The 27,049-nt window shown below is 42.8% G+C and overlaps 1 protein-coding gene across 1 annotated transcript in view; it reads left to right on the top strand.

Moving 5' to 3' along the window:
- Positions 1–25,502, top strand: part of DLGAP3 (DLG associated protein 3) — a 461,591-nt gene extending 436,089 nt beyond the window's left edge. The window contains exons 9-11 of the mRNA XM_040421907.1: positions 17,302–17,393; positions 21,367–21,510; positions 25,196–25,502. Coding sequence (XP_040277841.1) covers positions 17,302–17,393; positions 21,367–21,510; positions 25,196–25,414 — 455 coding nt within the window. The 3' untranslated portion in view covers positions 25,415–25,502. The remainder of the gene's footprint in view (positions 1–17,301; positions 17,394–21,366; positions 21,511–25,195) is intronic.
- Positions 25,503–27,049: the final 1,547 nt, after the last annotated feature.

Below are 27,049 nucleotides of genomic sequence, written 5' to 3'. Positions count from 1 at the left end.
TCCAAGAGGCCATCACAGCCATGCCTACTAATGGCATGGCTGTGATTGGCCAGAGCAGCATGTGACCCAGGCTCTATATAAGCTTGAGTCACGTAGCGCTGCACGTCACTCTGCTGTTACAAGTGTAGGGAGAGGATGCTGCTGGACTTGTGATTTCAGGGAGAGCATAGGAGAGAATCTAACTCAGCGATCTACATAGAAATAGTTGTGTCTGTGCAGGACACAATCGTTTTACCCTGCCCTGAGCTCATTGATCAAAAAATACAAACTTTTAGAATTCTGTTAGTTAGGTGGGTGGCGGCGGCCATTTTATGCATGCTCAGTGCACCAGCACTGCATCTGAGCTTTTGGGACATTGCAAATCACAATTTTTGGGGGCAAACTACAACATCTGTATTAGTCAGTGTGCAATTTAAGGTAGAAATACACCCATCATTTTCTGGGGTTTGAAAAACACACTTTTTTTTTCTTCAAAGAACAGTATTTTCCAGATCTGCAAGTGCTAAATTCAAGTTTAATATATACAGTTTTCATATTCTGTTAGCAATAAAAGACTTTTTTGGCAATCTACAACATCTGTATTAGTCAGTGTGCAATTTAAGGTAGAAATACACCCATCATTTTCTGGGGTTTGAAAAACACACAATTTTTTTCAAAAAACAGTATTTTCCAGATCTGCAAGTGTTAAATTCAAGTTTAATATATACAGTTTTCATATTCTGTTAGCAAAAAAAGACTTTTTGGGCAATCTACAACATCTGTATTAGTCAATGTGTAATTTAAGGTAGAAATACACCCATCATTTTCTGGGGTTTGAAAAACACACTTTTTTTTTCTTCAAAGAACAGTATTTTCCAGATCTGCAAGTGTTAAATTCAAGTTTAATATATACAGTTTTCATATTCTGTTAGCAAAAAAAGACTTTTTGGGCAATCTACAACATCTGTATTAGTCAATGTGTAATTTAAGGTAGAAATACACCCATCATTTTCTGGGGTTTGAAAAACACACTTTTTTTTCTTTCAAAAAACGGTATTTTCCAGATCTGCAAGTGTTAAATTCAAGTTAAATATATACAGCTTTCATATTCTGTTAGCAAAAAAAGACTTTTTTCGCAATCTACAACAACTGTATTAGTCAGTGTGCAATTTAAGGTAGAAATACACCCATCATTTTCTGGGGTTTGAAAAACACACTCTTTTGACAAAAAACACTATTTTCAGGCCTTGCAGCATCAGCACGTGTGAAATTACAGGCTTATATACTGCTGTCAAATTCAGTTTTTAAACAAACACTCATTTGGGCCCAAAAATTTTTGTTGGCAGCCTTTGATGCAGATGTCATTGTGAGATACACCCTTAATACATTTGGGTTACATTTAGAGACTTTAAATACCGCCATTTGGTGCACCAATATTGAATTCAGGCCTACACTGGTTCAGGCCCTTTGATATACCCCCTTTACATACAGGGGTTTGAATTAGGCATTTGAAATACAGCCATTTGAAATACAGCCATTTTGTGCAAAGATATATTTACTGCAGGCCTACACTGGTTCAGGGCGTATGTGATCCCCCCTCTACATACAGGGGTTTGAATTAGGCATTTGAAATACAGCCATTTGAAATACAGCCATTTTGTGCAAAGATATATTTACTTCAGGCCTACACTGGTTCAGGGCGTGTGTGATCCCCCCTATACATACAGGGGTTTGAATTAGGCATTTGAAATACAGCCTTTTTGTGCAAAGATATATTTACTGCAGGCCTACACTGGTTCAGGGCGTGTGTGATCACCCCTATACATACAGGGGTTTGAATTAGGCATTTGAAATACAGCTATTTGAAATACAGCCTTTTTGTGCAAAGAAATCTTTAATTGAGGCCTAGTCTGGTTCAGGCGGTGTGAGATACACCCTTTACATACTGTCATTCTTTTCTACTATTAATTAAACACCCATTTAGGGCAAGATCCTAAATTCAAAAAATATGAGGAGAGCGTCAAATAAGGGACGTGGCCCAGGTCGTGGTGCTGCTGGTGGAGCTCCTGTTGCAGGGAGAGGACGTGGTCGATCTGTGCCAGCTACACGCACAAGTGAAACCCCTTCCTCAGGAGAGAGTAGGCGACAAAACCTGCAGCGGTATTTGGTCGGGCCTAATGCTGCTCTACGAATGGTGAGGCCTGAACAAGTACAGGCAATAGTAGATTGGGTTGCTGACAGTGGATCCAGTTCCTTCACATTGTCTCCCACCCAGTCTCCTGCTGAAAGACCACAGTTGGAACCTGCAGCCGATGTCCATCAGTCTTTCACCTCACCCCCTTGCAAATCAGCCAAGCAGTCTGAGCCCCAAGTCATGCAGCAGTCTCTTCTGCTTTTTGATGACTCTGTTAGCAGGGTTTCCCAGGGCCATCCACCTAGCCCTGCCCCAGAAGTGGAAGAGATTGAGTGCACCGATGCCCAACCACTTCTTTTTCAAGATGAGTACATGGGAGGACCATCGCAGCACGTCTCGGATGATGACGAAACACAGGTGCCAACTGCTGGGGCTTTCAAAAGTGTGCAGACCGACAAGGAAGTCAGGGGTGAAGACTGGGTGGAAGATGATGTGGAGGACGATGAGGTCCTCGACCCCACATGGAATCAAGGCCATGCGAGTGACCGATGTAGTTAGGAGGAAGAGGCGGTGGTCACACCAAGTGGCTCCGAGGGTGGGTTCCTGCACCCACAAACCCAAGGTACACAATTGTCCAGCCAGGGCACAGTTCTGGATCATGAGGAGGTGGAGGATGAGGAGGAGGAGGAGATGCAGGAGAAGGAACCATGTTCACAGCAGGGTGGCACCCAGACCAGCTCATGGCCATCACTGGTGCGTGGATGGGGGGATACAGAGGACACAGACGATACACCTCCCACAGAGGACAGCTTTTCGTTGCCTCTGGGCAGCCTGGCACACATGAGCGATTACATGCTCCAGTATCTCCGCAACAACCGCCGAGTTGCCCACATTCTAACTTGTGCTGATTACTGGGTGTCCACGCTGCTGGATCCCCGTTACTAGGACAACGTACCGTCCTTAATTCCGTCACTGGAGCGTGATCGTAAGATGCGCGAGTACAAGTGCACGCTGGTAGACTTGCTGCTGGTGGCATTCCCACCTGACAGCAGGGGCACAGTGGAAGCACAAGGCGAAGGCCTAGGACGAGGTCGCCAACGCAGCTGGGGCACCGCCAGCACCTCAGAAGGCAGGGTTAGCATGGCCGACATGTGGAAAAGCTTTGTCAGCACACCACAACAACCAGCACCACCAGCTGATATGGAATGTCTTAGCAGGAGGCAGCATTTCACCAACATGGTGGAGCAGTATGTGTGCACACGCCTACACGTACTGAATGACTGGTCTGCCCCTTCAACTTCTGGGTCTCCAAATTAGGCACATGGCCTGAGCTTGCCTTTTACGCCTTGGAGGTGCTGGCCTGCCCTGCAGCCAGTGTATTATATGAACGTGTGTTTAGCACGGCAGGGGGCGTTATCACAGACAAGCGCAGCCGCCTGTCCACAGCCAACGTGGACAAGCTCACGTTCATTAAAATGAACCAGGCATGGATCCCACAAGACTTGTCTGTACCTTGTGCAGAATAGACATTTATTCCACCATCAAACATTCATTCTTGTACTCAAGTCAAGTGCAATGATTCTTTGTTTTCTTTTTTTTATTTGTCCCAATATTTTGGGGGCTACCTACCCCAATAAAAAATAAAAATAAAAACATTGTTGGCTACCTCCTCCTCCTCCATTGCTGCCTCCACCTACAACACCACATTCACCACCTCCTCAACCTCCGACTCCATATCCACCTCCTTCTCTGAGTTGCAGGTTAATAATTTGTAATATTTTGTTATTTTATTTTAAGTTATTTCCCTATCCACAATTGTTTGCAGAGCAGTTGCCATGCTCTTAAGCACATTTTACTGCCTTTTACATCCCTCTAGCCTTTTCAAGGACTATTTTAGAGCCATTTTAATGCAAAAAAGTGCCAATTTTAGTGCCCTAAATTGAAAAAAATCTTATTTTCAATTGTTCGGTGACATTTTACCATTTTTGGCATATACAAACCCCTGCTGTGCCTGGGTGACCGGGACCTAAATCTCTCAAAATCCTCTGTTATATTGCTGGGTGACATGAACCCCCTTTTGCTGTGAATGAACCCCTGCTGTGCCTGGGTGACAGGGGCCTAAATCTCTCAAAATCCTCAGTTCTATTGCTGGGTGACATGAACCCCCTTTTGCCGTGAATGAACCCCTGCTGTGCCTGGGTGACAGGGGCCTAAATCTCTCAAAATCCTCTGTTCTATTGCTGGGTGACATGAACCCCCTTTTGCCGTGAATGAACCCCTGCTGTGCTTGGTTGACAGGGGGCTAAATCTCTCAAAATCCTCTGTTCTATTGCTGGGTGACATGAACCACCTTTTGCCCTGAATGAACCCCTGCTGTGCCTGGGTGACAGGGGCCTAAATCTCTCAAAATCCTCTGTTCTATTGCTGGGTGACATGAACCCCCTTTTGCCGTGAATGAACCCCTGCTGTGCCTGGGTGACAGGGGCCTCAATCTCTCAAAATCCTCTGTTCTATTGCTGGGTGACATGAACCCCCTTTTGCCGTGAATGAACCCCAGCTGTGCCTGGGTGACAGGGGCCTCAATCTCTCAAAATCCTCTGTTGTATTGCTGAGTGACATGAACCCCCTTTTGCCGTGAATGAATCCCTGCTGTGCCTGGGTGACATGGGCCTCGTTCTCTCAAAATACTCTGTTCTATTGCTGGGTGACATGAACCCCCTTTTGCCGTGAATGAACCCCTGCTCTGCATTGCTGACAGAGAACTTAATTTAGTGAAAACATCTGTTACTGATCGGAAGATGCGCACGCTGATGATGGCATTCCCATCTGACAGCGGGGGCACAGTGGAAGCACAAGGCGAAGGCAAAGGAGGAGGAAGAGGTCGCCAACGCAGCTGGGGCACCGCCAGCACCTGAGAAGGCAGTGTTAGCATCGCCAAAATGTGGAAAATCTTTGTCAGCCTTGGAGGTGCTGACCTGCCCTGCAGCCAGTGTATAGTGTGAACGTGTGTTTAGCACGGCAGAGAGCATTATCACAGGCCGCAGCCAATGTGGACAAGCTTACGTTTATTAAAATGAACCAGGCATGGATCCCACAGGACTTATCCGTACCTTGTGCAGAATAAACATTTATACCAGCCTCATCCATCCATTCTTGTACTCAAGTGCACTTATTCTTTGTTTTATTTTGTTATATGTCCCAATATTTTGGGGGATACCCCAATTTAAAAATAAAAAATAACACAAATCAGTGTTGGCTGCCTATTCCTCCTTCACCGCCGCTTCCACCTACACCGCCACGTCAACCTACACCGCCACATCCACCCATCCACCGCCTCCTCAAGCTCCTACTCCTAGATCCAGATTGTTATTTTTAATTTTTCTGTATTTTATGTTATTTTAAGTCATTTCCCTATCCACATTTGTTTGCAGATTAGTTGCTATGCTCTTAAGCACATTTTGATGCCTTTTGCAACCCTCTAGCCCTTTCCAGGACTATTTAAGAGCCATTTTAGTGCTCAAAAGTTTGGGTCCCCATTGACTTCAATGGGGTTCGGGGTCAAGTTCGGGTCAAGTTCGGGTCCCGAACCCGAACATTTTTTTCAAGTTTGGCCGAACTCGTCTAACCCGAACATCCAGGTGTCCGCTCAACTCTAAAGGTTACCCATTAATAACTGTACTACATCATAATGGAGATGTAATTATACTAAGGACTACATTTCCTTGTGGCAAGTCTTACCATAGTCCTTATGGCAAGACTAGTGAGAGAGTAGGAAGGACTATATACAGAGAGGTTTCCGCAGATCTCCAAAATATGAAAAAAGAAAGAAATTGCCCCAGCTTCAATTTGGTTCTACTGCCAGTTGTTAGGCATCATTTTGTGTCCCTGAGCTTTGGGAGTGCCAACCTTTTTCCATGGCGTGGCAAATACAATAGTCCACTGTATCCAACTGATCCACTCCGAGACTCTCTCATGCCTAGGCCAGGTCAGCATGTGCACTGATAGTAAGTTTTATTCCCAGGCCATGGATAAACAACCCAAACAATAGAAACCATTTGTAGGCAATGCATTTTTCATTTAAAATGTCTAGTTAGGGTTTCAGTGGCCTACGTTTCTTTAAGGTCAGGGATGAAAGATCCTGGAAGATTGTGATAGTTGAGCCCTCATAGGTAAGAGTCTGAGTATCTTTAGAGATTTTGAGGAACTTTTCCTTTGAAAAAATTCACCAGCCTACATATCACGTCTCTTGGAGGATCCTGTGTTTTAGGTAGGGATTACAGAGACCTATGGCCACTATCTAAGGTGATACTGGCTGTGAAGTTGGGCCCAAGCATAGAGGAGAAAAGTTCAGTAAGAGCCAGCATTGGTGCTTTGGATGCAACCGTGTCTGGTGTCCCTTTGAACCTTAAATTTTTTCTCCTGCCTCTGTTCTCTTGATCTTCAATCATGGAGTATAGAAGATTAATATATGCTTATGCATGATCCATATTATGAGCTAAGGCAGTATTATGTTTCAGTAGGTCTGACTGACAGGTTTCTAGAGCCTCCACTCTCATTGCTATTTGTTTAGGATGCTTTATTTCTTCCAGGCCTTGAGTCAAACTGTACTAGAATCTACTAGAATCAAGCACATAAAAGTGCAAGAGACTAGCAGCTCTCTAATAGTTGATCTTTTGTCCATATCAGATCATTGGAGTCGTTGGAGAAGAGGAGCATTTTTGAAAGATTCCCCTGTTGCTTTGTTACATCCACAGAGATATTTGATTTTTTCAGATATTTGTCCATGTCCCCCTGCTTGAAGTTGTACGCATGTGGCTAGGCACTTCTTTAAGGCGATCTTTCCCATATTTGACCATGATACTTCACAGATAAGAGCTTTATAATGCCTGTTTGATATTGGTCAGCGTAGAGAATTCAATCTCATTACATTTTGAGAATGAAAGTTTTGTATTTGAGGGGTAGTAAATCACATGGTTTCTAAAAAAACACTGAACTGTAGCAAGCAGCAGAGAGGTCCGCAGAAGTTGTCAGTAAAGAGAAGGCCACTAGATGGTGCTGTTGATTAAGATGTGAAGAGTACCAACAACAATGTGGTAAATTTGTTATATGGTACAGTGTCCACTATTTGAGAATACACCCTTCTTGCATCATGGGAGTTTTTTTCTTTATGCAGTATAGAGTCTCTCCGTAGTTAGTAGTTATATTATTGCTGTGGGCCTCAAGTTAGTTTTCATTAAATAGTCCCCTCGTGTACTTTAATATGTTATCTCTTTAATTATAGCTTGAGAGACTTTTCTTTCTGAAGGCTGTAGGTAGAGCTCTGTACCCATATTTTGGAGTAATATCCAGCAGAGCAGTCCTTGGAGTGGGTCTTGGAATTCTCCAGGAGGCAAAAGGTGAGTAAGAAGACTCTTGCACTGCAGGAGGAGATGCTTAGGGTGGTCCGCTTTGATGTTGGTAGGCAGCACAGCTTAATATGCTGCAAGTATAAAGATGACAAAGATGTATACAGTTTTACTACAGTGCCTACCATCTAAACTGTATACATCTTTGTCACAAAAAAATGACCCAGACAGTAGACAAACGGCAAACATTAAGAAAAAAAAACAGGTATGTTGTCACGACTGTGACTGATCCAGACAGGTCTGGGAGGAGAAGGTCGCAGCGACTTGCTACTCGCGATAGCTTGTGAGTTTGCTCCGTGGTTCAGGGTATGTCACCTGGGTTTTGCCTTGTGAACCTTTTTGTCCTGACTGGGAGTTTGTAGGCATCCTTCTCAGGTGAGTCCTGTCTGCCACTCCCAGCTACTATATTAGTTTCACTTTCACTTGCAGTCATTGCCAGATATAGTCCTTACTTCCAGTTCTATTCTGACCTTTGAAGGAGATCGTTTGATGGTGTTGCTGTGGAGCTCTTGTCCGGCGTGGACTGTCGTGATTGGGATCGCCTTCTCTGCTCGTGACTGGATAAGTCTATCTCTGATATAGTTTGTTTGTTGCTGTCTTCCCCTGCTGTTCTCCTAGACATGAGTGATGGTGACTAGTGCTCCCATCGGCCTTTCCCCACTCTAGGCTAGTTAGGGTGACTAAGGATTTAGGCATCCTGCTCGCCGCACGGGTTCACACCCCGTCTAGGGTATCAGGGTGCCAGCTTAGGGTTAGTCAGGGGTGGCCATACTATTCCCATCCGTAGATAAGGGTCCCCCTTCCCCTCCGTCTGGTGCGACACGACTGCTGATGGGGTAGCGGTCGTGACATATGTACTATTTTGAAGCTCTACACTGGTCACTTGCTTTAAAGTGAATCTTAAATGCTATTTTATTTCTTAAGTAAATAGGCCAACATTCCATGCTTATTTAATTCTTGCTATATTTCTATAGGGGTCTGAGCTCTGTTTTTCTGCTGAGCTGTAAAATGTCCGTTGTAGCTGTAAAATCCCCTGTGTATCATCCATTCAGGGTGTGTTTCAGACTACTTTAGACTGGTAGTCTGAAACACACCCTTGGTTCAGGCATCTGCAATCTCCATCCTCCCTGCAGCTAAGCCTCCTAAGATTGGCTGCTGTGTGTAAACAGAAGTCTATCACATGCTCACCGGGAAGACAGTGCATAGAGGGATGATTTCTATAACAGTAAGGAAAGAATCAATCAATAACAAGAACCATTTTTTGTGAATTACAGAGGAGTGATGTCAAATTCATTCCATATATTTATGATACTCACTTATATAATGCTACTATATTCCACAGCGCTTTACAGAGAAGATCATCAAGCTGTCCCCTATGGGGCTCACAATCCAAGTTCCCTCTCAGTATGTATTTGGAGTGTGGAAGGAAACCTACGCAAACACAGGGAGAACATACAAACTCCATGCAGATGTTGTCCTTGGTTGGTTTCAAACCCAGGACCCATGTGCTGCAAGGCACCAGTGCTGACCACTGAGCCACCATGCTGCCACACAGTAGTAAACTCAACTATCTTCTATTAATGTGAATTTTACTGCACAATTTTATATTGATATTGGTTCTTGCCCAATTCCTTGCATTGGTTGGCACTAGAGAGAACACAGAAGCATATGGTGAACTTAAAGGGATTTTCTGGGACCAAAGTCACATTTAAAAAAAAGTTCTCCCTCCTTGCTAAACTTTTGTACCTGGAGTATCTACATGCAGGGGCTCTGTCACATGTTCCAGAGCTCTATGAGCTCTTTACATGAGTCAATAATGATACCTGTGGCATGCCATTCTGAACACTGAGTGGAAGAAAGAGTTCAATGGGAGAACAGAATGTCACAGAAGTGGAAACATTACAATGGCGTGGGTCACATGACCAGAATTTGAATCGCAGGAATGGTGAAAATCTTGAAACGGGGGATGGTTCAGTATATGCAATAGCTATGGTCAGGGAAAACCTTTTAAAGTTAAAGGAACAAACTTTTGATATAAGATAGTAGAGCTCTTTACACAACTACATTTTTGTTTTCTGTGATTTCCATTATGAATAGAAGCCACAACTCTGCGACTGACCTAAATCATGTCTAGCAGGATCCACTGTCTTATAATGAAGTTTGAGAGGTTTCTAGTGAGATTTCTATTATTTTGATTGCAAGACTAGCACTATAATCTGATTGCAGACAGGCTCGGACTGGCCCACAGGGGAACAGGTGACTCCCATGGTGGGCCACTGAACAAGGTGGGCCCCTAGTCTCTCACCCATTTTACAAGTGGCACATGGCACAGTAGACTGACAGCACTAGATATAGCTAGGCACATGGCCGGCTCCAGGTTCATGTGGGTCCTTGGGCAATATAGTCTCAGTGGGCCCCTTGTGGCATTTTGCACAGCACTTCCAGCAATGAAACTGCATGTATTATAGATTAAATACCTTACACAGAGCATGCTACAGAGCGGATCTGTGTGAATCAGTCCTTATGTGCCTACTTTTACTTTCTACCCAGTGCTTCAGTCCCTCAGGTCTACTCACAGATACAGTCCTGATCAAAAGTTTAAGACCACTTGAAAAATGGCAAAAAATCATATTTTACATTGTTGGATCTTAACAAAGTTCCAAGTAGAGCTTTAACATGCAACAAGAAGAAATGGGAGTGAGACAAAACATTTTTTGAGCATTCAATTTAAAGAAAACAACGAATAAACTGAAACAGGCTGTTTTTTAGCTGATCAAAAGTTTAGGACTACACCTCCAAAAAAAAACTAAACCCCCCCAAAACAGAAATCCAACTTCCAAACAAGCGTTTCCATGAGGTGAGTGGGAACATTTCTCCAAGTGGTTAAGACGGCCGCACAAAGGCCATCTACTGTCTGGAACTGTTGTCCATTTTTGTAAACTTCCCTTGCCATCCATCCCCAAAGGTTCTCAATTGGATTTAGATCAGGGGAACACGCAGGATGGGCCAAAAGAGTGATGTTATTCTCAAGGAAGAAGTCCCTTGTCCTGCGGGCATTGTATACTGTAGCGTTGTCCTGTTAAAAAACACAGTCATTACCACACAGACGAGGGCCCTCAGTCATGAGGAATGCTCTCTGCAACATCTGGACATAAGTAAAAGGCAAATAAGGAGAGCGAGCACTCACACTATGGCATCTACTGATATTTATTAGAATAAAATAAATCTGTCTATTGGCTGATAATAGACTGGAATCTAAAATAGACTAGCACATGAAACATATAATAACATAGAATAACATAGAATAAAATTACATAAGATTTGATCAATCGGGACCAATAAATATAAGCAATAGCAATATAAGCAATAAACCGCAACGGATTAGCAGCAAATAGCAACAAAATATCACTACTGATAAATGGAAACAATTAATGGTAGTAACCAGTGGTGTGCGCCACCAATAGAGACTGTATCTAATAAGGTGCAATGTGCTTTTGAATAGAAATATAAAAATAGTGATGATGAAACTCAGTCCTAGGATCCAAATCGGGTGAAAGTGTCCCTGTATTAATAAAGAACTGTAGAAAAAATTACTGTGAAACTTCGTGTCACTGTGAAATAACCAGTGGTATAATACACATAAGTGAGTACTAAAACAGCCTCTTCTGCGGCTGTAGACGATTGCCACACCACTAGAATTGTCCCGTTTTATCAGCTCATCCACATAGGATGATTCACATATGCCGCTTGGAGGACTCGTGGTTTTTAAACAAGATTGTTTAAAAACCACGAGTCCTCCAAGCGGCATATGTGAATCATCCTATGTGGATGAGCTGATAAAACGGGACAATTCTAGTGGTGTGGCAATCGTCTACAGCCGCAGAAGAGGCTGTTTTAGTACTCACTTATGTGTATTATACCACTGGTTATTTCACAGTGACACGAAGTTTCACAGTAATTTTTTCTACAGTTCTTTATTAATACAGGGACACTTTCACCCGAGGTTGGGTGTCCTCAATTTGAGTTTGCAGCACCTCACCACCCACAATCAGCAGTGAGCCACTCCATTATATTGATTAACATCTGGACATAGCCAGCGGCCGTTTGACACCCCTGCACTTCCTGAAGCTCCATTGTCCCACTGAAGAAAAAAGCACCCCAGACCATTATGGCGCCCCCTCCACTGTGGCGCGTAGAAAACATCTCAGGTGGGATCTGCTTGTCATGCTAGTAACGTTGGAAACCATCAGGACCATCAAGGTTAAATTTTTTCTCATCAGAGAATAAAACTTTCTTCCACCTTTGAATGTCCCATATTTGGTGCTCTCTTGCAAAGTCGAAACGAGCAGTTCTGTGGCGTTCAAGGAGACGAGGTCTTTGAAGACGTTTTTTGTTTTTGAAGCCCTTCAGTCTCAGATGCCGTCTGATGGTTATGGGGCTGCAGTCAGCACCAGTAAAGGCCTTAATTTGGGTCGAGGATCGTCCAGTGTCTTGACGGACAGCCAATTGGATCCTCCGGCTCAGTGCTGATGAAATTTTTTTGGGTCTTCCACTTGACTTTTTTGTTCCATAACCCTCAGGATCATTTAAGAAATTCCAAATAACTGTCTTACTGCGTCCCACCTCAGCAGCGATGGCGCCCTGTGAGAGACCCTGCCTATGCAGTTCAACAACCCGACCACGTTCAAAAAGGGAGAGTTTTTTTTGCCTTTGCTATCACAACGTGTGACTACCTGACAGAAAATGACAATTAATCCACATCTTTGCACAGATTTAGCCTTTTAAAGGCATGTGGTCCTAAAATTTTGATCAGCTGAAAAACAGCCTGTTTCAGTTTATTCGTTGTTTTCATTAAATTGAATGCTCAAAAAATGTTTTGTCTCACTCTCATTTCTTCTTGTTGCATGTTGAAGCTCTACTTGGAACCTTGTTAAGATCCAACAATGTAAAATATGATTTTTTGCCATTTTTCAAGTGGTCTTAAACTTTTGATCAGGACTGTACGTACCCCCTCACAGTAGATATGCCAAGATATGCACAACCTTCACAGCAGTTTTGTACAGATGTGTGTCCCCTCACAGTAGTTATGCCCTATATGTGCCCCCTTCATAGTAATAATCCCCATTGTGTCTCCTTCATAGTAATAATGCTCATTGTGCCCCCTTCATAGTAGTAGTGCCCATTGTGCCCCTTCACAGTAATAATGCCCACTGTGCCCCCTTCATTGTAGTAATGCCCTCTGGCTCTGTGCCCCCTCCATAGTAGAAATTCCCATTGTGCCCCTTCACATTAGTAATGCCCTCTGTGCCCCCCCCAAGTAGTAATGCCCTCTGTGCCCCCTCCATAGTAGAAATGTTTTCTGTGCCCCCTCCATAGTAATAAAAGCCTCTGTGCCCCCTCCATAGTAATAAAGACCTCTGTTCCCCCTCCATAGTAATAAAGACCTCTGTTGCCCTCCATAGTAATAAAGACCTCTGTGCCCCATCCATAGTAAGAAAGACCTCTGTGCCCCCTCCATAGTAATAAAGTCCTCTGTGCCCCCTCTATAATAATAAAGATCTCTGTGCCCCCTGCATAGTAATAAAGTCCTCTGTGCCCCCTCCAAAGTAATAAAGTCCTATGTGCCCCCTCCAAAGTAATAAAGTCCTCTGTGCTCCCTCCATAGTAATAAAGCCCTCTGTGCCCCAACTGTATAAAATAAAAAAAACACAGTAACTACTCACATTTAGTGATGAGCGGCAGGGGCAATATTCAAATTCGTGATATTTCGCGAATATTTGGGCGAATATTCACCATACATTGGCGAATTCGAGAATTCGTTATCTCTAGTCATTATTTTCTTGATTGCGGAAATCGGCATTAAATTATAAGAATTCGCATTACGAAAATTCACATTACGAAAATTCGCAATCAACACTACTCCTAAAGTCAAAGTTATTGCAGCCTTCTCATTGGCCCACAAGCTAGAAGAAGGGAGGGATCATGTGTACTGATTTAAAAAAAATCTTGAATATTCAAAATTACAAATATACAGTGGCGGAAATAATTATTTGACCCCTCACTGATTTTGTAAGTTTGTCCAATGACAAAGAAATGAAAAGTCTCAGAACAGTATCATTTCAATGGTAGGTTTATTGTAACAGTGGCAGATAGCACATCAAAAGGAAAATCGAAAAAATAACTTTAAATAAAAGATAGCAACTGATTTGCATTTCATTGAGTGAAATAAGTATTTGAACCCTCTAACAAAAAAAGACTTAATACTTGGTGGAAAAACCCTTGTTTGCAAGCACAGAGGTCAAACGTTTCTTGTAATTGATGACCAAGTTTGCGCACATTTTAGGAGGAATGTTGGTCCACTCCTCTTTGCAGATCATCTCTAAATCCCTAAGGTTTCGAGGCTGTCTCTGTGCAACTCTGAGCTTGAGCTCCCTCCATAGGTTTTCGATTGGATTAAGGTCCGGAGACTGACTAGGCCACTCCATGACCTTAATGTGCTTCTTCTTGAGCCACTCCTTTGTTGCCTTTGCTGTATGTTTTGGGTCATTGTCGTGCTGGAACACCCATCCACGACCCATTTTCAGTTTCCTGGCAGAGGGAAGGAGGTTGTCGCTCAGGATTTCACGATACATGGCTCCGTCCATTTTCCCGTTTATGCGAATAAGTTGTCCTGTGCCCTTAGCAGAAAAACACCCCCAAAGCAAAATGTTTCCACCCCCATGCTTGATGGTGGGGACGGTGTTTTGGGGGTCATAGGCAGCATTTTTCTTCCTCCAAACACAGCGAGTTGAGTTAATGCCAAAGAGCTCTATTTTGGTCTCATCAGACCACAGCACCTTCTCCCAGTCACTCTCTGAATCATTCAGGTGTTCATTGGCAAACTTCAGACGGGCCTGCACATGTGCCTTCCTGAGCAGGGGGACCTTGCGAGCCCTGCAGGATTTTAATCCATTGCGGTGTAATGTGTTTCCAATGGTTTTCTTGGTGACTGTGGTCCCTGCTAATTTGAGGTCATTAACTAACTCCTCCCGTGTAGTTCTAGGATGCTTTTTCACCTTTCTCAGGACCATTGACACCCCACGAGGTGAGATCTTGCGTGGAGCCCCAGAGCGAGGTCGATTGATGGTCATTTTGTGCTCCTTCCATTTTCGAACAATCGCACCAACAGTTGTCACCTTCTCTCCCAGCTTCTTGCTAATGGTTTTGTAGCCCATTCCAGCCTTGTGCAGGTCTACAATTTTGTCTCTGACATCCTTGGACAGCTCTTTGGTCTTTACCATGTTGGAGAGTTTGGAGTCTGCTTGATTGATTGATTCTGTGGACAGGTGTCTTTTATACAGGTGACTAGTTAAGACAGGTGTCCTTAATGAGGGTGACTAATTGAGTAGAAGTGTCTAACCACTCTGTGGTAGCCAGAACTCTTAATGGTTGGTAGGGGTTCAAATACTTATTTCACTCAATGAAATGCAAATCAGTTGCTATCTTTTATTTAAAGTTATTTTTTCGATTTTCCTTTTGATGTGCTATCTGCCACTGTTACAATAAACCTACCATTGAAATGATACTGTTCTGAGACTTTTCATTTCTTTGTCATTGGACAAACTTACAAAATCAGTGAGGGGTCAAATAATTATTTCCGCCACTGTATCTGCAGGCTGAATGGTGGAGCAGGGAGAAGTTTTCCTGCTTTACTATTCAGAGTGACCTGAAGGATGGGAGGAGCGTGGGGAGCTGAACGGTGAGTGACAGGACCCAGCTCCCCGCGCTCCAGCAATGAGCACTTTCATCTGTATTGATGGAAGCGCTCATTGCTCCTGGACTCTGGCACCCTGTGAGAGCTGGCACCTGGGGCGGACTGCCCTCCCCCCTTAGCACGCCACTGCCCTGCTTCACAATTATAATCAGCTGTGCAGTGGGCCCCCACAGGAGCTGTTGGCCCCGGCACTTGCCCGGGTACGCCGGGTGTTGACGCTGGCCTTGGATAGGCAGAATATGGCATCTCAACCAGCCTATGTTGATATGAAAACCTGATTACAAAAAACAAAATGGCTGCACACCATTATATATACAAACAATAGAGCTTGGAAATGGGGGTCATTCTAGATAAAAGTGGTACAATACCGACTATAAATGAGTATACATGAATAATGGAAGCTCTTAGCGCACATACGTGTCGGGCCCATCTACCAGGCGTCAAGGTGGCTTCCGCAGATGGGTCGCTATCACTAAAGATACTGCCTCACTTTGGACTTACTTAAGCCTACAATATTCAGGGCAGTGTAGGCTACAAACATATTCTGCTCAGAAGTCCCAGGTAGATGGGCGTGTCCAGTCTAAAAGGGGTGCCACCCCCAACATGTTGCAAGAAAATTTAGACTAAAACCTTCAGGATCACAGGTGCATATCCATGAGGCAAACATAATTACAAAAAACAAAATGGCTGCACACCAAAATGGTTGCGATATCAAAACCTGGGCACATTATTTAACAAAGTACCCAGTTTATAGACACATTGAGTGGATGAGATGACTTAGGCTAGACATGTCCTCTCTCCCTAGGGACCTGCCCTCTCAAAGTCACTGCAAGGGCCCCCATAATCATATTGTAGCATCTTGCTGCTGCAACTGTATAGGCGGTTAGTATTCGCATGTAGCTTTATAGTGGGTCTCTAAAATTTATTTTACTGGTGGGCCCTAGGCACCCCAGTCTAACACTGAATGCAGATGTAACATAGCTTAATGCTTGCCTGCCAAACGTGTGTGCAAATGGGGAGTATATTTAACACACAATACCGTCTCAAGGCTCGGCTCCGGTCTTGAAAATATGAGGAATTTTTATAATTCCGGTTGAATGTCCGGGCCGTAATGGCGCACATTCACATTTTTTATTTTTTGTGTTCACTGTGTGCACTTTTACACGTTTGTTTTGTCTCTAGTATTTTCAGGGTTGCGGCGCCCTGAGGTCTGGGGGGGGTGTGTGTGGCCATATTGGTTCCTCACCCCCCTGCCAAACCCCGTGGGCTCTCCCTCCAGGGAGAGTCCAGACCTTTGTTGAAGCTCCCGGCTGACGCCTTGGGTGGCAGCCAAGGCGAAAGCCGGGAGTATAGATGGGTGTACCCTTGGCTTCGGCTGAGGGTTGCCATTTGTCCCAGTCCCTTGCAGGAGCTTCGGCCCCAGAGGGATAGGGAATGGTTTGTGGGGGGCCCTTCTCTTATGGAGAGGGCCTGCGATAGACCGCGACCTAGTGCTCGTTTTTGTGTGGCACGCTGCACGATTTTGTTGCACGGGGTGAGAAAGCACGACTTTGGGCTTATATAGAAAAAAAAATGCTTGCCTGCCAAACATGTGTGCAAAAGGGGGGTATATTTAACACACAATACTGTTATATGTACTTTCTATAGGCCTTGTCTGTTTGTGTATATAGTTACAAATGCACAAAGCAAACTTCAGTTAGGTGTTACTGTTTTCGGTGTCTCTTATACTGCATATGTATAAAAATGTACAGTGTTTTAATAAAAGCTACATTTACAATGCTCTGACATTTTACAAATCCAGGGCTTTAGCCGGATATCACATGCTCTGAGTATTCTGCCTAGTGATATTGATGCTTGAAGCCAGATCTCCCTCTAGTGATAAAACATAGTTACTCCATTATTTTATTACAGTATTTCAATTTGTGTCCATGTAGTGATGCTAATTCCTTCTAAGAAATATAAGGAATTAGATGAGGAGCATGTTACGTTGAATGCAGGTTCCGGTCTGATAAACTTAAATTATATTGCAGTTCTGGAGAAGATTCGCAGTGCAGTAGGCAGCTCACAGCTCCTAATGTCTCAGAAAGTCCAGCAGTTTTTCAGACTTTGCCAGCAAAATATGGTAAGTGATTATTTTCTTGACCTAGACAATAATCATACTGTATAACTGCCATTGCAGTTTTTATTTTTCTGTTGACATGCAATACGAATATGGGCTTGTTTTTTTGTGGGATGATTTGGCTTTTTATGGCACAATTTTAGAGTACATATACAGTCCCTGACAAAAGTCTTGTTGCTTCTCTATTTTGTAGAAACTCCTGCTATTAACCTGACTTTTAATTAATCAATTGGTGTTAGAAATAGCTCATATGAAAAGCTAAAGCCCTCCCAAATGATGTTTAATGCACTGAAATAAATTAGTTTCACTGAAAAAAGATTTATCATTTAATTAAGACAGAAAGGTCAAATTTTGGCAAGACAAAAGTTTTGTCGCCTATACAGAAATTGAACAACTTTACTGCAAATCCAAAAATATGTCAGCAAATTAAGTAGTGGTGCTGTAAGATCCAAATTTAATATCTTGTATGACTTCCATGAGCTTGAAGGACAGCATCCATGCGGTTTGGCAAGGATTTATACAATTTATTGATGAAGTCATCAGGAATAGCAAAGAAAACAGTCTTGCATGCCTCCCAGAGTTCATCAATATTCTTTGGTTTCGTCTTCCATGCTTCCTCTTTCATCCTACACCACATATGCTCAATGATGTTAATGTCTGGTGACTGGGCTGGCCAATCCTGGAGCATCTTGATCTTCTTCGCCTTAAGGAACTTTGATGTGGAGATGGAAGTATGCGATGAAGCACCATCCCTGCTGCAGAATTTGGCCTTTTTTATGGTTGGGAATATACGAGGTAGCTAAGATTTCTTGATATTTTAGACTATTGATGTTGCCTTCCACCCTGCAGATCCCTCGCACACCCCCATACTGGATGTAACACCAGCTCCATGCGGGTTCCACTAGGTCTCTGCAATATTTGCGGCGACTATGGTGTAATTCAACAGAAGATTCATCTGAAAAATTCACCTTCTGCCACTTTTCCAGCGTCTATCCTTTTAGCAGGCTGTGGCCCTTGGCAAATGCCACACGGTTTTTCAATTGTCTTTTGTTTAGTGCTGGCTTATGGGCACTAATTCGACCATGGAGGCCATTTCGAGACAGAATCCGACAAACTGTTCTGGTTGACACAGGGACTTCAGGTGACCAGGTCTCGTGGGGCTCTGCTGCAGTGGAAAATGGGCTGGCCTTGGATTTTCGAGCCAACAAACGGTCCTCTTGAGCAGTTGTCTTGCGGGGTCGGCCTGACCTGGCCTTGTCCAAAACGTCTCCAGTCTCTTCATATCTTTTTTTTATCCTCTGAACTTGACGCTGAGACACATTGAAGGTGTCTGCCACATCAGCAGTGGATCTGGTCTTCAGCCTCTTGATAATCAACACTTCAGTCTCCGGGTGAATCTTAGGCATGTTCGCAGACGTCTAGTTGCAGTTGATGTGAAGGTCTAGTGTACTGGGGTTCTTTTTATACACACCTGAGACCTAATTGATCCATTATTAGTCACAGGCGAAGCTCTTATGACAAGGCGACAGCACTTATGTCTTGGCAAAAATTTACTCAATGGGCTTTACCAAGCTGTGAATATTAGAATACTTTTTGTCAGTTTCGTTTTGCACTGAAACATTATTACAAAAGCTGTTGGGATTAAAATTACCCATTTCTTGTAACAAAATCTTGATTAGAAATATATTTTAACGGCACTTCAGGTCAATTTTGACACAAGTGACAAGACTTTTGTCAGGGACTGTAATGTATTGTATAATTTTTCTTAATTTTTGGAGGTAGAGTTGAAAAAACATAAGTTTTTTGGATTCTGTATTTATGGCATTCATTGTGCAGAATAAACGCATGAACTTTATTCTGCAGGTCAGTATGGTTACAGCGATACCAGATCTATGTTTTTTGTTTTATTTCTCACAGTAAAAACATTTTTTTAAAACAAATTGTGTTGTGGCTTTCCAAGACCAGTTAGCTGTGTGAAGACTGTTTTGTGGGACAGCATGTACTGTTTAAAGGGGTTGTCCAGCCTTTTTAAGTGATGACCTATCCTTAGGATAGGCCATCACTACCTGATCAGCAGGAGTCTGACACACCGCACCCCCATGGATCAGCTGTTCTGTGAAGCAGTCAACGGAAGTTGTCACTAGAACTACACAGCACTGGACCCAAAAATCATACCACAAGTAAGGAAATTACCGCTAATATCAGAAGGTAGCATTTAAAAAAATAAAAAGCACAGTGAAAACACATAAAAAAACATGAAACCTGCAAAAATAGCCCCAAAAATTTGAAACTAGCCTATTTTTTGGGAGATGGGATATTCCTTGACTAGCAATACTGATTATTTTTACATAGTTCTTTCACCATGCAGTGATAATTTTATAGTTTACATTGTTATGGATGCAGCAATAAAAATATGTGTAGTTTTAATTTTTTTGACTTTTTAGCCATGATAAGGCATGTATTCAGGAAAAAGCAATACATGGGCATCGTCCGTGGGGCAGCCACATGGGGATCTTTTTGCGGTGCGGAGGCACGTACCGGAACCCCAGGAAGCACTCCGTAGTGCTTCCGTAGTGTTCCGTGCTTCCATTCCGCATCTCAGGATTTACGGACCCATTGAAGTGAATGGGTCCGCATCCTTGATGTGGAATGCATACGGAATGGTGCCCGTGTATTGCGGATCCGCAAGTGCGGTCCACAATACGGCAACGGACAGCACATGTTTGTGTGAACGAGCCCTTACTTGGGATTTTTTTCCACAAAAAAGTTTACTGATCTCTTTTTTTAATATTGCTGAAGCATATGTTCAAAGTAAAAAAAACATTGGATGCAAACAGTAATCTATTATTACTAAACATGAAAGTTGACAGGTCCTCCTTAAAAGGGTTTTCCAGGACTTAAATATTGGTGATTTATCTGTAGGATCCTGAATATCAGATTGGTGGGAGGCTCATAATCAGCTCTTCCGGTCTTCCCACTGCCAGTCAGAGATGCGCTGAGAAGGTAGAGGGAGGCTCAACTGGCAGAAATTAGCATTGGTAGCAGATAAACTGAAGTGAAGCACTGCCCATATTACACTTTAGGGAGGCAGGACTGGGGTAAGGAGGCAGGGACTGGAACAGGGAGATCAAAGGCCCCTCATGCCGCTGTCAATAGCGACTGCGGCATCTGTGGGGTTAGATAGAGGGAGGGGGCTCCCTCTGCCCTCTGACTGGAGCCCCCACAGCAAAATTACAGGGCTAAAATTGGTTGACAACTTGGGGCCTTGTGTAGGTTTCCAGGCATGTCATGGCTATCTGCTTGAAAAGCCATGGTAAGGCTGCACAGGCAGCCTTTCAGAATCCCATGGACTGCAGTAGTATCTTATCACATATTTATGTCCCCTAAGAGGTCCAAAAATGACAGTAAATAATTTAAAAAAATTGTTTGCAAAATGTTCAAACTATTATGTTGACCTTGTTTAAAATAAAATTTGAATAAACTAGTACCAATAAAATATACAGTTCGTCCCACAAATGCAAGCTCTACACAGCTCTATATATACACATGAAATGAAAAAGTTATCAGAGTCAGAATGTGGTGATGCAAAGAACAATTTTTTTTAAAAGGTTTTTATTTTTTTTAAATAAGTAAAACATAATAAAAACTATACAAATTTGGTATAGCTGTAATTGTATCAACCTGTATGTCATGTCATTTTTAGCGATTGGCAAATCCCAAAAAACCTTGGTGGAATTGTGTGTTTTTTTTCGATTTCCACCCACAAATAATTTTTTCCTATTTTCCAATACAAGCTACGGGAAATTTAATTAAATACCATTAAAAATGGCTTTTGTAAGTTTGAAATAATGAAAACGCAAATACAAAAATTGGCCTGGTCTTTAAGAGGTTAAAAAAACAAGCGAATTGGTGTGGGTCAGTAATAATGTATCTTCAGTTTCAAACTTGAGGTTCTTCACTTTATAACTTTTTTCAGGACCCCACATCATTTCCCTTACCCACTTCTCAAGACCTAGCTGGTTTCTGGGACCTCCTTCAGCTATCCTTTGAGGATGTGGGTATGAAATTCGCAGAGTTGCAGCAGATAAAAGACAATGGATGGAAATTATTGGAATGCAAGGTATAGTACTTTTAATATTTTTGCGGAACATTATGTGAGATAACATTTATAGATCAGACAAGTGGTCTACGTGCACATATCACTTTGTCAAAAACAAAAACAGCACTTAAAACGATATTAACTTAGTCTCTATCCACAGAATAGGGGATAGCATCTGATTGATGGTGGTCTGACTACTATGACGTCCACTGATCACAAGAGCGGTGGTCACAAATCCCTAGTTGAATGGTGTGGCCGTCAGTCCACAGTCCTTCCTGGGACTGCTGTAAAAAAAAATTGTGCAAAAAATTTATTGATTTGTAGCAAGAAAAGTGGGTGTGCTAATTTTGTTAATATACTGTACTTTTAGGCTTATTACTTAAAGGAAAAAAGGGGAAAAAAATATCATAGCAGATATCAAAAGAAATTCATTCAGATAATTCTGAATGTATCAAATTTATAGAGAGGTATACAGCCACACACCATTGAATATATTAGGCACAATTCTCACCAACTATGTAGCCTCACTGAAATTCAGTGACATTTTGTGGTCATTGCATGTCTTGTTATATACAACTGAAATATATTTTATCTGACTAGAGCATTAACTTTGAACTTACCATAAATGGTCCCTATGCTTTCAACAAATTTTGCATAAATCAATAATAAATGTGAATATAAGAAATATAATAAACTTTTTTTTTATCAGAGACAAATGAGAAAGAGGCATTTTTCTTTGGTAAGATATATTATAAAGTATTTTATATTTACCTGTTTTACTGATTTATGCAAAGTTTATTGGTGGTTAGTGACCATTTTATTTTTATTAAAGGGGTTAGCCACTTTCTCATGTAAGACAGCTATATGCTCTTTGTTGATATTCTGCTCTTTTAGCTATATTTCATAAGCCATTCCCTTTTGTTTGCCATGTCTTTGTGCTGTCCGCATAGTGGTCCTGTTGATAAGATGACTGCTGATGGATGGTCAGGTGGACAGAAACATTACTCAGCCTCTATTCAAATATACTACAACTTCACTAAACTCCCAACAGGACAAGTGCAGATGGCAGGTGCTGTGCATTTGAAGGAGACATCACATGTGTAAGGATAACACGACTACTGTCACACACAAAACTACTTGCACGGTCATCCTAGGCAATGACCCCACAACTGGTTTACAGTCCCTATACTGTAATACAAGTGAGGATGACACACAAACAGGGAACAGACAAACAAAAGAGGGTAGTCGTACGGTAAAGGGTCAAATGCTAGTCAGACAATGAAGTACAAAACACGCTAGAGGCAAACAAGAAAAAATAACACATCAAAGGTCAGACCCAGGAGGTCAATACAACACCAAATGGCCAGAAGTCAAGACATGTAGTCACAATATAAAATCCAGAAATCCAAAACCAAAGGAGTCTTCAATGCAACAAGGGAACAGCAGGTAGAGCCAGAGAACAAAAAACTCACATGCAGGCACTAGCCTTATATGCTGAGGAGAGAAAAGCTCACACCAGCATCCCTAGATGCTGACGGCAGCTCATCCTGATGCTGTGGAGCCCCGACACACCACCTCATTGGCCCGGGGCTCTAATGTCACAGCAGTGTGTGTGTGAACACTGGGTGTGTCTGTGTGGGTGTGGCTACTTGGGCTATAAAGCCTCAGTGAAGACCTGAAGCTGAGGGGTACTCCAGCCTTGTTGGTAAGCTGGAGGCACCCTCCTGGTCCCTTATACCTTCTGCCAGTGAGGGCCACCCTTGTGGTCATACCGTCACGGCTGAGGATGGGGAAAACCCTCAGCCGTGTGATGACGGAAGATGGTGGTCGCTGCTTGGCCAGGACCACAGAATTAGGGAGCAGGTCACCTCCTATTGCATCCCTAATCTGACCCTGACTCCTAGCTGCATTAGCCGACCTTGAAGGTAGGAGGGCTCATGCTCCGGAACCTTGAAGTCCCTGCTAGCCCTCAAGGTGGCCCTAAACTAAGAGCAGGGTAAGACGACCTGTTCCTTCTGGATATGGAGGAACAGGAGTCTCACTGGCCAAGCTGCATGGAAGAGGGAACATATACAACTTATGGCAATGGCAGGTACATGCCACAAACACAACATTCACCTGCCACAGACACAAAGCCTGGAACCCATGTGCAAGTGCTGCTGTCCACAACAACACAAACGGACACAGCACACAACACACCTCACACAGGAACCCAGGACCATAAGCTGCAAAGAATAACGACCAAACAAACATCTTCATAACATCTTGTAACATAAAACTAGATTTATGACCACAAGGGTGGCCCTCACTGGCAGAAGGTATAAGGGACCAGGAGGGTGCCTCCAGCTTACCAACAAGGCTCGAGTACCCCTCAGCTTCAGGTCTTCACTGAGGCTTTATAGCCCAAGTAGCCACACCCACACAGACACACCCAGTGCACACACACAGAAGGGAATTAACCCTTCTCACACCAGGGAAGGGAAGACAGCCACTTAAAGGAGAAAGTGCACACAAACACACTCACCTGTTACCGCCGGCAATGGCATGCGTGGCAATCATGTCCTGAGGAACAGCCAGCAGGCCGAGACACTGCCACCACATGCACACAACACCAGACGTTGCCGCGGACAACCACAAATGAAGGGAGGCGTCACAGTGCACACAAACACAACCTCGTGCACAACAAACAGACATACAAAGTGCACCCATACACACACACCCAACCAGGTGTAACCGCATGCACTTGACAGCAAGCTGCCCAGCACCAGCTCAGGCTGCTAAACTGCCACATACAATATGTTGCCAGCGGCAACCACAGGTGAGGCAACATACTACAGCCCTCAACCTGTGATTGACGACAAGACAAGACCGCAGGCAACTGCCTGCGGTTCCAGAGTCATGACCATGACCATGGGTCGTGACAGGTGCCCAGCAGCCCTGGTTCCCCCAGCAACCTGCTGCCGCATGGAGGCAACTGCAACCAGGGAAAATGTGACAACATGGAGCTGATTTGCTTGATCACATGACCCTCCTTCAGCAGCCATTTTATGGAAAAGACCCCTGTTTGGACATCAAAAAAGACTTGGCAAACAAGAGGGCATAACTTAACAGATATAGAAAATGGCACAGAATTTCAACAGATGCTATATTAGTAGGTATTCCTAGTAAGTAGCATGTAATCATCTAACAAACACATTCATCACTAGTAAACAGAAAGTAGTCAACCCCAAGGATGTGGCCTACCTGGAAAGGAATGCAGCCTTGTGGAGAGTGGATGTGGCTGCCAGGGGACTGGAGTACACTTACAACTTTTATGTGACTTTTTGAAAAAAGCAATGATAAGTTTGGATCAAAATGTAGCTCCCCCTTAGTAAATGCAACCTTAGTAAATGCAAATTGTTAGGCATGGCTTGACCACCTAAAAATGCTGCAAATACAGTATGTCAAAATATGTTGCAAATGGTTACTTCACCGACAAAACATGAGAAAGCACTCCACTTTTCTGGTGCAGCATACTTAATACATTACCCTCTAAGTTTACACTGCCTAAAAATTAGACAGTATTAGTGTGTCTACCATTATATCTATGTTGAACTGTATAAGCAAAGATAGTGTAACTTAGATTTTCGCTAAATGTATTTAAAGTACAAATGAATTATAGCATTGATTATGTTCACCTTCTGAATGAAATTTTTATAATTTTTAGGAGGAGAAGAAACTTCCTCCTCCCATACCAAAGAAGCCACTCCGTCAGAAGGTACATCCAGTCAAAGATCGTTCTTTGGATTCTGTTGACCGTCAGAGGCAAGAGGCCAGGAAGAGGCTACTGGCAGCTAAACGGGCTGCCTCTTACAGGCATAACTCTGCCACAGAGAGTGCCGACAGCATAGAGATTTACATCCCGGAAGCCCAGACTCGACTGTGAAGAGGACAATATAAACTAACCTTTTGTATGCGCTGTATATAATAATATACATATATACATAGAAAATATTTAGAGATTATTCTAAGAAAAACTAAAAAGCTGAAAAAATGACCACAGCTGTGTATTTTTGGGGAGGCCCCTCTAACCCATACCAAACAAACCCTTCATCAAAATTCCTCCCCTACCAAGGGCAGAGCTAGTTAACCAATCAGTGCTGTCTCCATTGCAGAGGCTGGAGTGAATTACTTACACCTCTAGACTCATCCCTACCCCCTCTACCCTTACAACTCATATGTAGCTTAAAAATGGCATGCTGCATTGTGTAGCAGTACTGAGTATGACCACAAGTAAACACTGTGTCAAAGTCTTTTTGTAGCTCCTTTTAGAGCTAGGTTTTACTGCGCCATGATGAGAGACGTTTAATGCCTGGAGGATGCCAAACTAGAAGAGATATTTTCATTAATTTTTATTTGTATTGGGAAAATCCTATTTTTTAGATACAAGGAGATACTCTGTATTGACCTGCAATGCAGTGCGTGAATGTTTGTGCTAGGTAGTATTTAATTGCTCTGTGAACCTGCTATGTACTGGTCGATGCATATTAGAGAATACAGGTTAACTCACTTATGTCGGGAGAAAGCATATACAGATAGGTATAAGGAACATTTTAATAAGGATTGTAATGTTATCATTTCTTATTTATAATCTGGCAACAAATATTCAGTTTAGTCCAATGGTGTAAACAATCTAATATTTAAAGAGATTCTCCATTGCTTTCTGCAGCTTTGCAAGTTCCTATAGAGATAAATGAAATTTTATCTGCCTAAAGATATACCCATCATTTGTGCTGACGATTTCTCTTTGAAGCAAGCACTTGGTGCATTTGTTTTTACATGACTACTTAGAACCTTTAGCACACTATAGAAAACCTATTACAGTAAAATTAGCTGAAAGCTGGTCTACAAAAGGGAGTCTATCATTTGGACTGAAGTTCGGACCCACAAGAAATACAATATTTTCATTACAATAGTTCTTTACAAATGTTAAATTTACAGAACAATGGAACTTAATGGAGAATTGATCTTCTTTTGTCTGATATTGTAATGAAAACTGAGACATGTAAAAGAAATCTTCCATACAGTATGTGTCCCTGGAGAACAGTCATTTCTCAAAAATCTATGGTTGCCAGGCAACTGGATGTAGTTGAACTCTCCTCAACTGTTCTGTTTGCAACAGAAAACCAGAAAGACCAAGGCTAACCATACACAGACAACAGCTATCTCTTCCAACCTATCCAGGCACACACACAATCTGTCAGCAAACATGTGTCATGAACGGGGAGAAAGCCACCACCAGACACCTCTGGCAGCAGCTGATCTTCCCAAGAATGAAAGGATGTGCAATTTTATATCCAACTGTTCAATCCTTATCTCCCCCAACATTTTCTACCAGTGACAAGTTGGTAGGCTCTTCCCTCCAAAATTGGCAGGTGTGGTCAACATTTATCTAATGAAAATGGCCAGCTTAAGGCTGCTAATACCCATGAGACTGGGTTTTGTTGGGACAAGACTATCTAATGAGGGTGTCAGATGTTGGGGCAAAGAAGGAAGTGGTATCTGGCAGTAGATCTTTTGT

Source organism: Bufo bufo, chromosome 3, assembly GCF_905171765.1.
Source record: "Bufo bufo chromosome 3, aBufBuf1.1, whole genome shotgun sequence".
In the NCBI taxonomy this organism is placed as follows: Eukaryota; Metazoa; Chordata; class Amphibia; order Anura; family Bufonidae; genus Bufo; species Bufo bufo.
The sequence above is the reverse complement of the archived record's forward strand: the minus strand, read 5'-3'. Positions and strand labels throughout refer to the sequence as shown.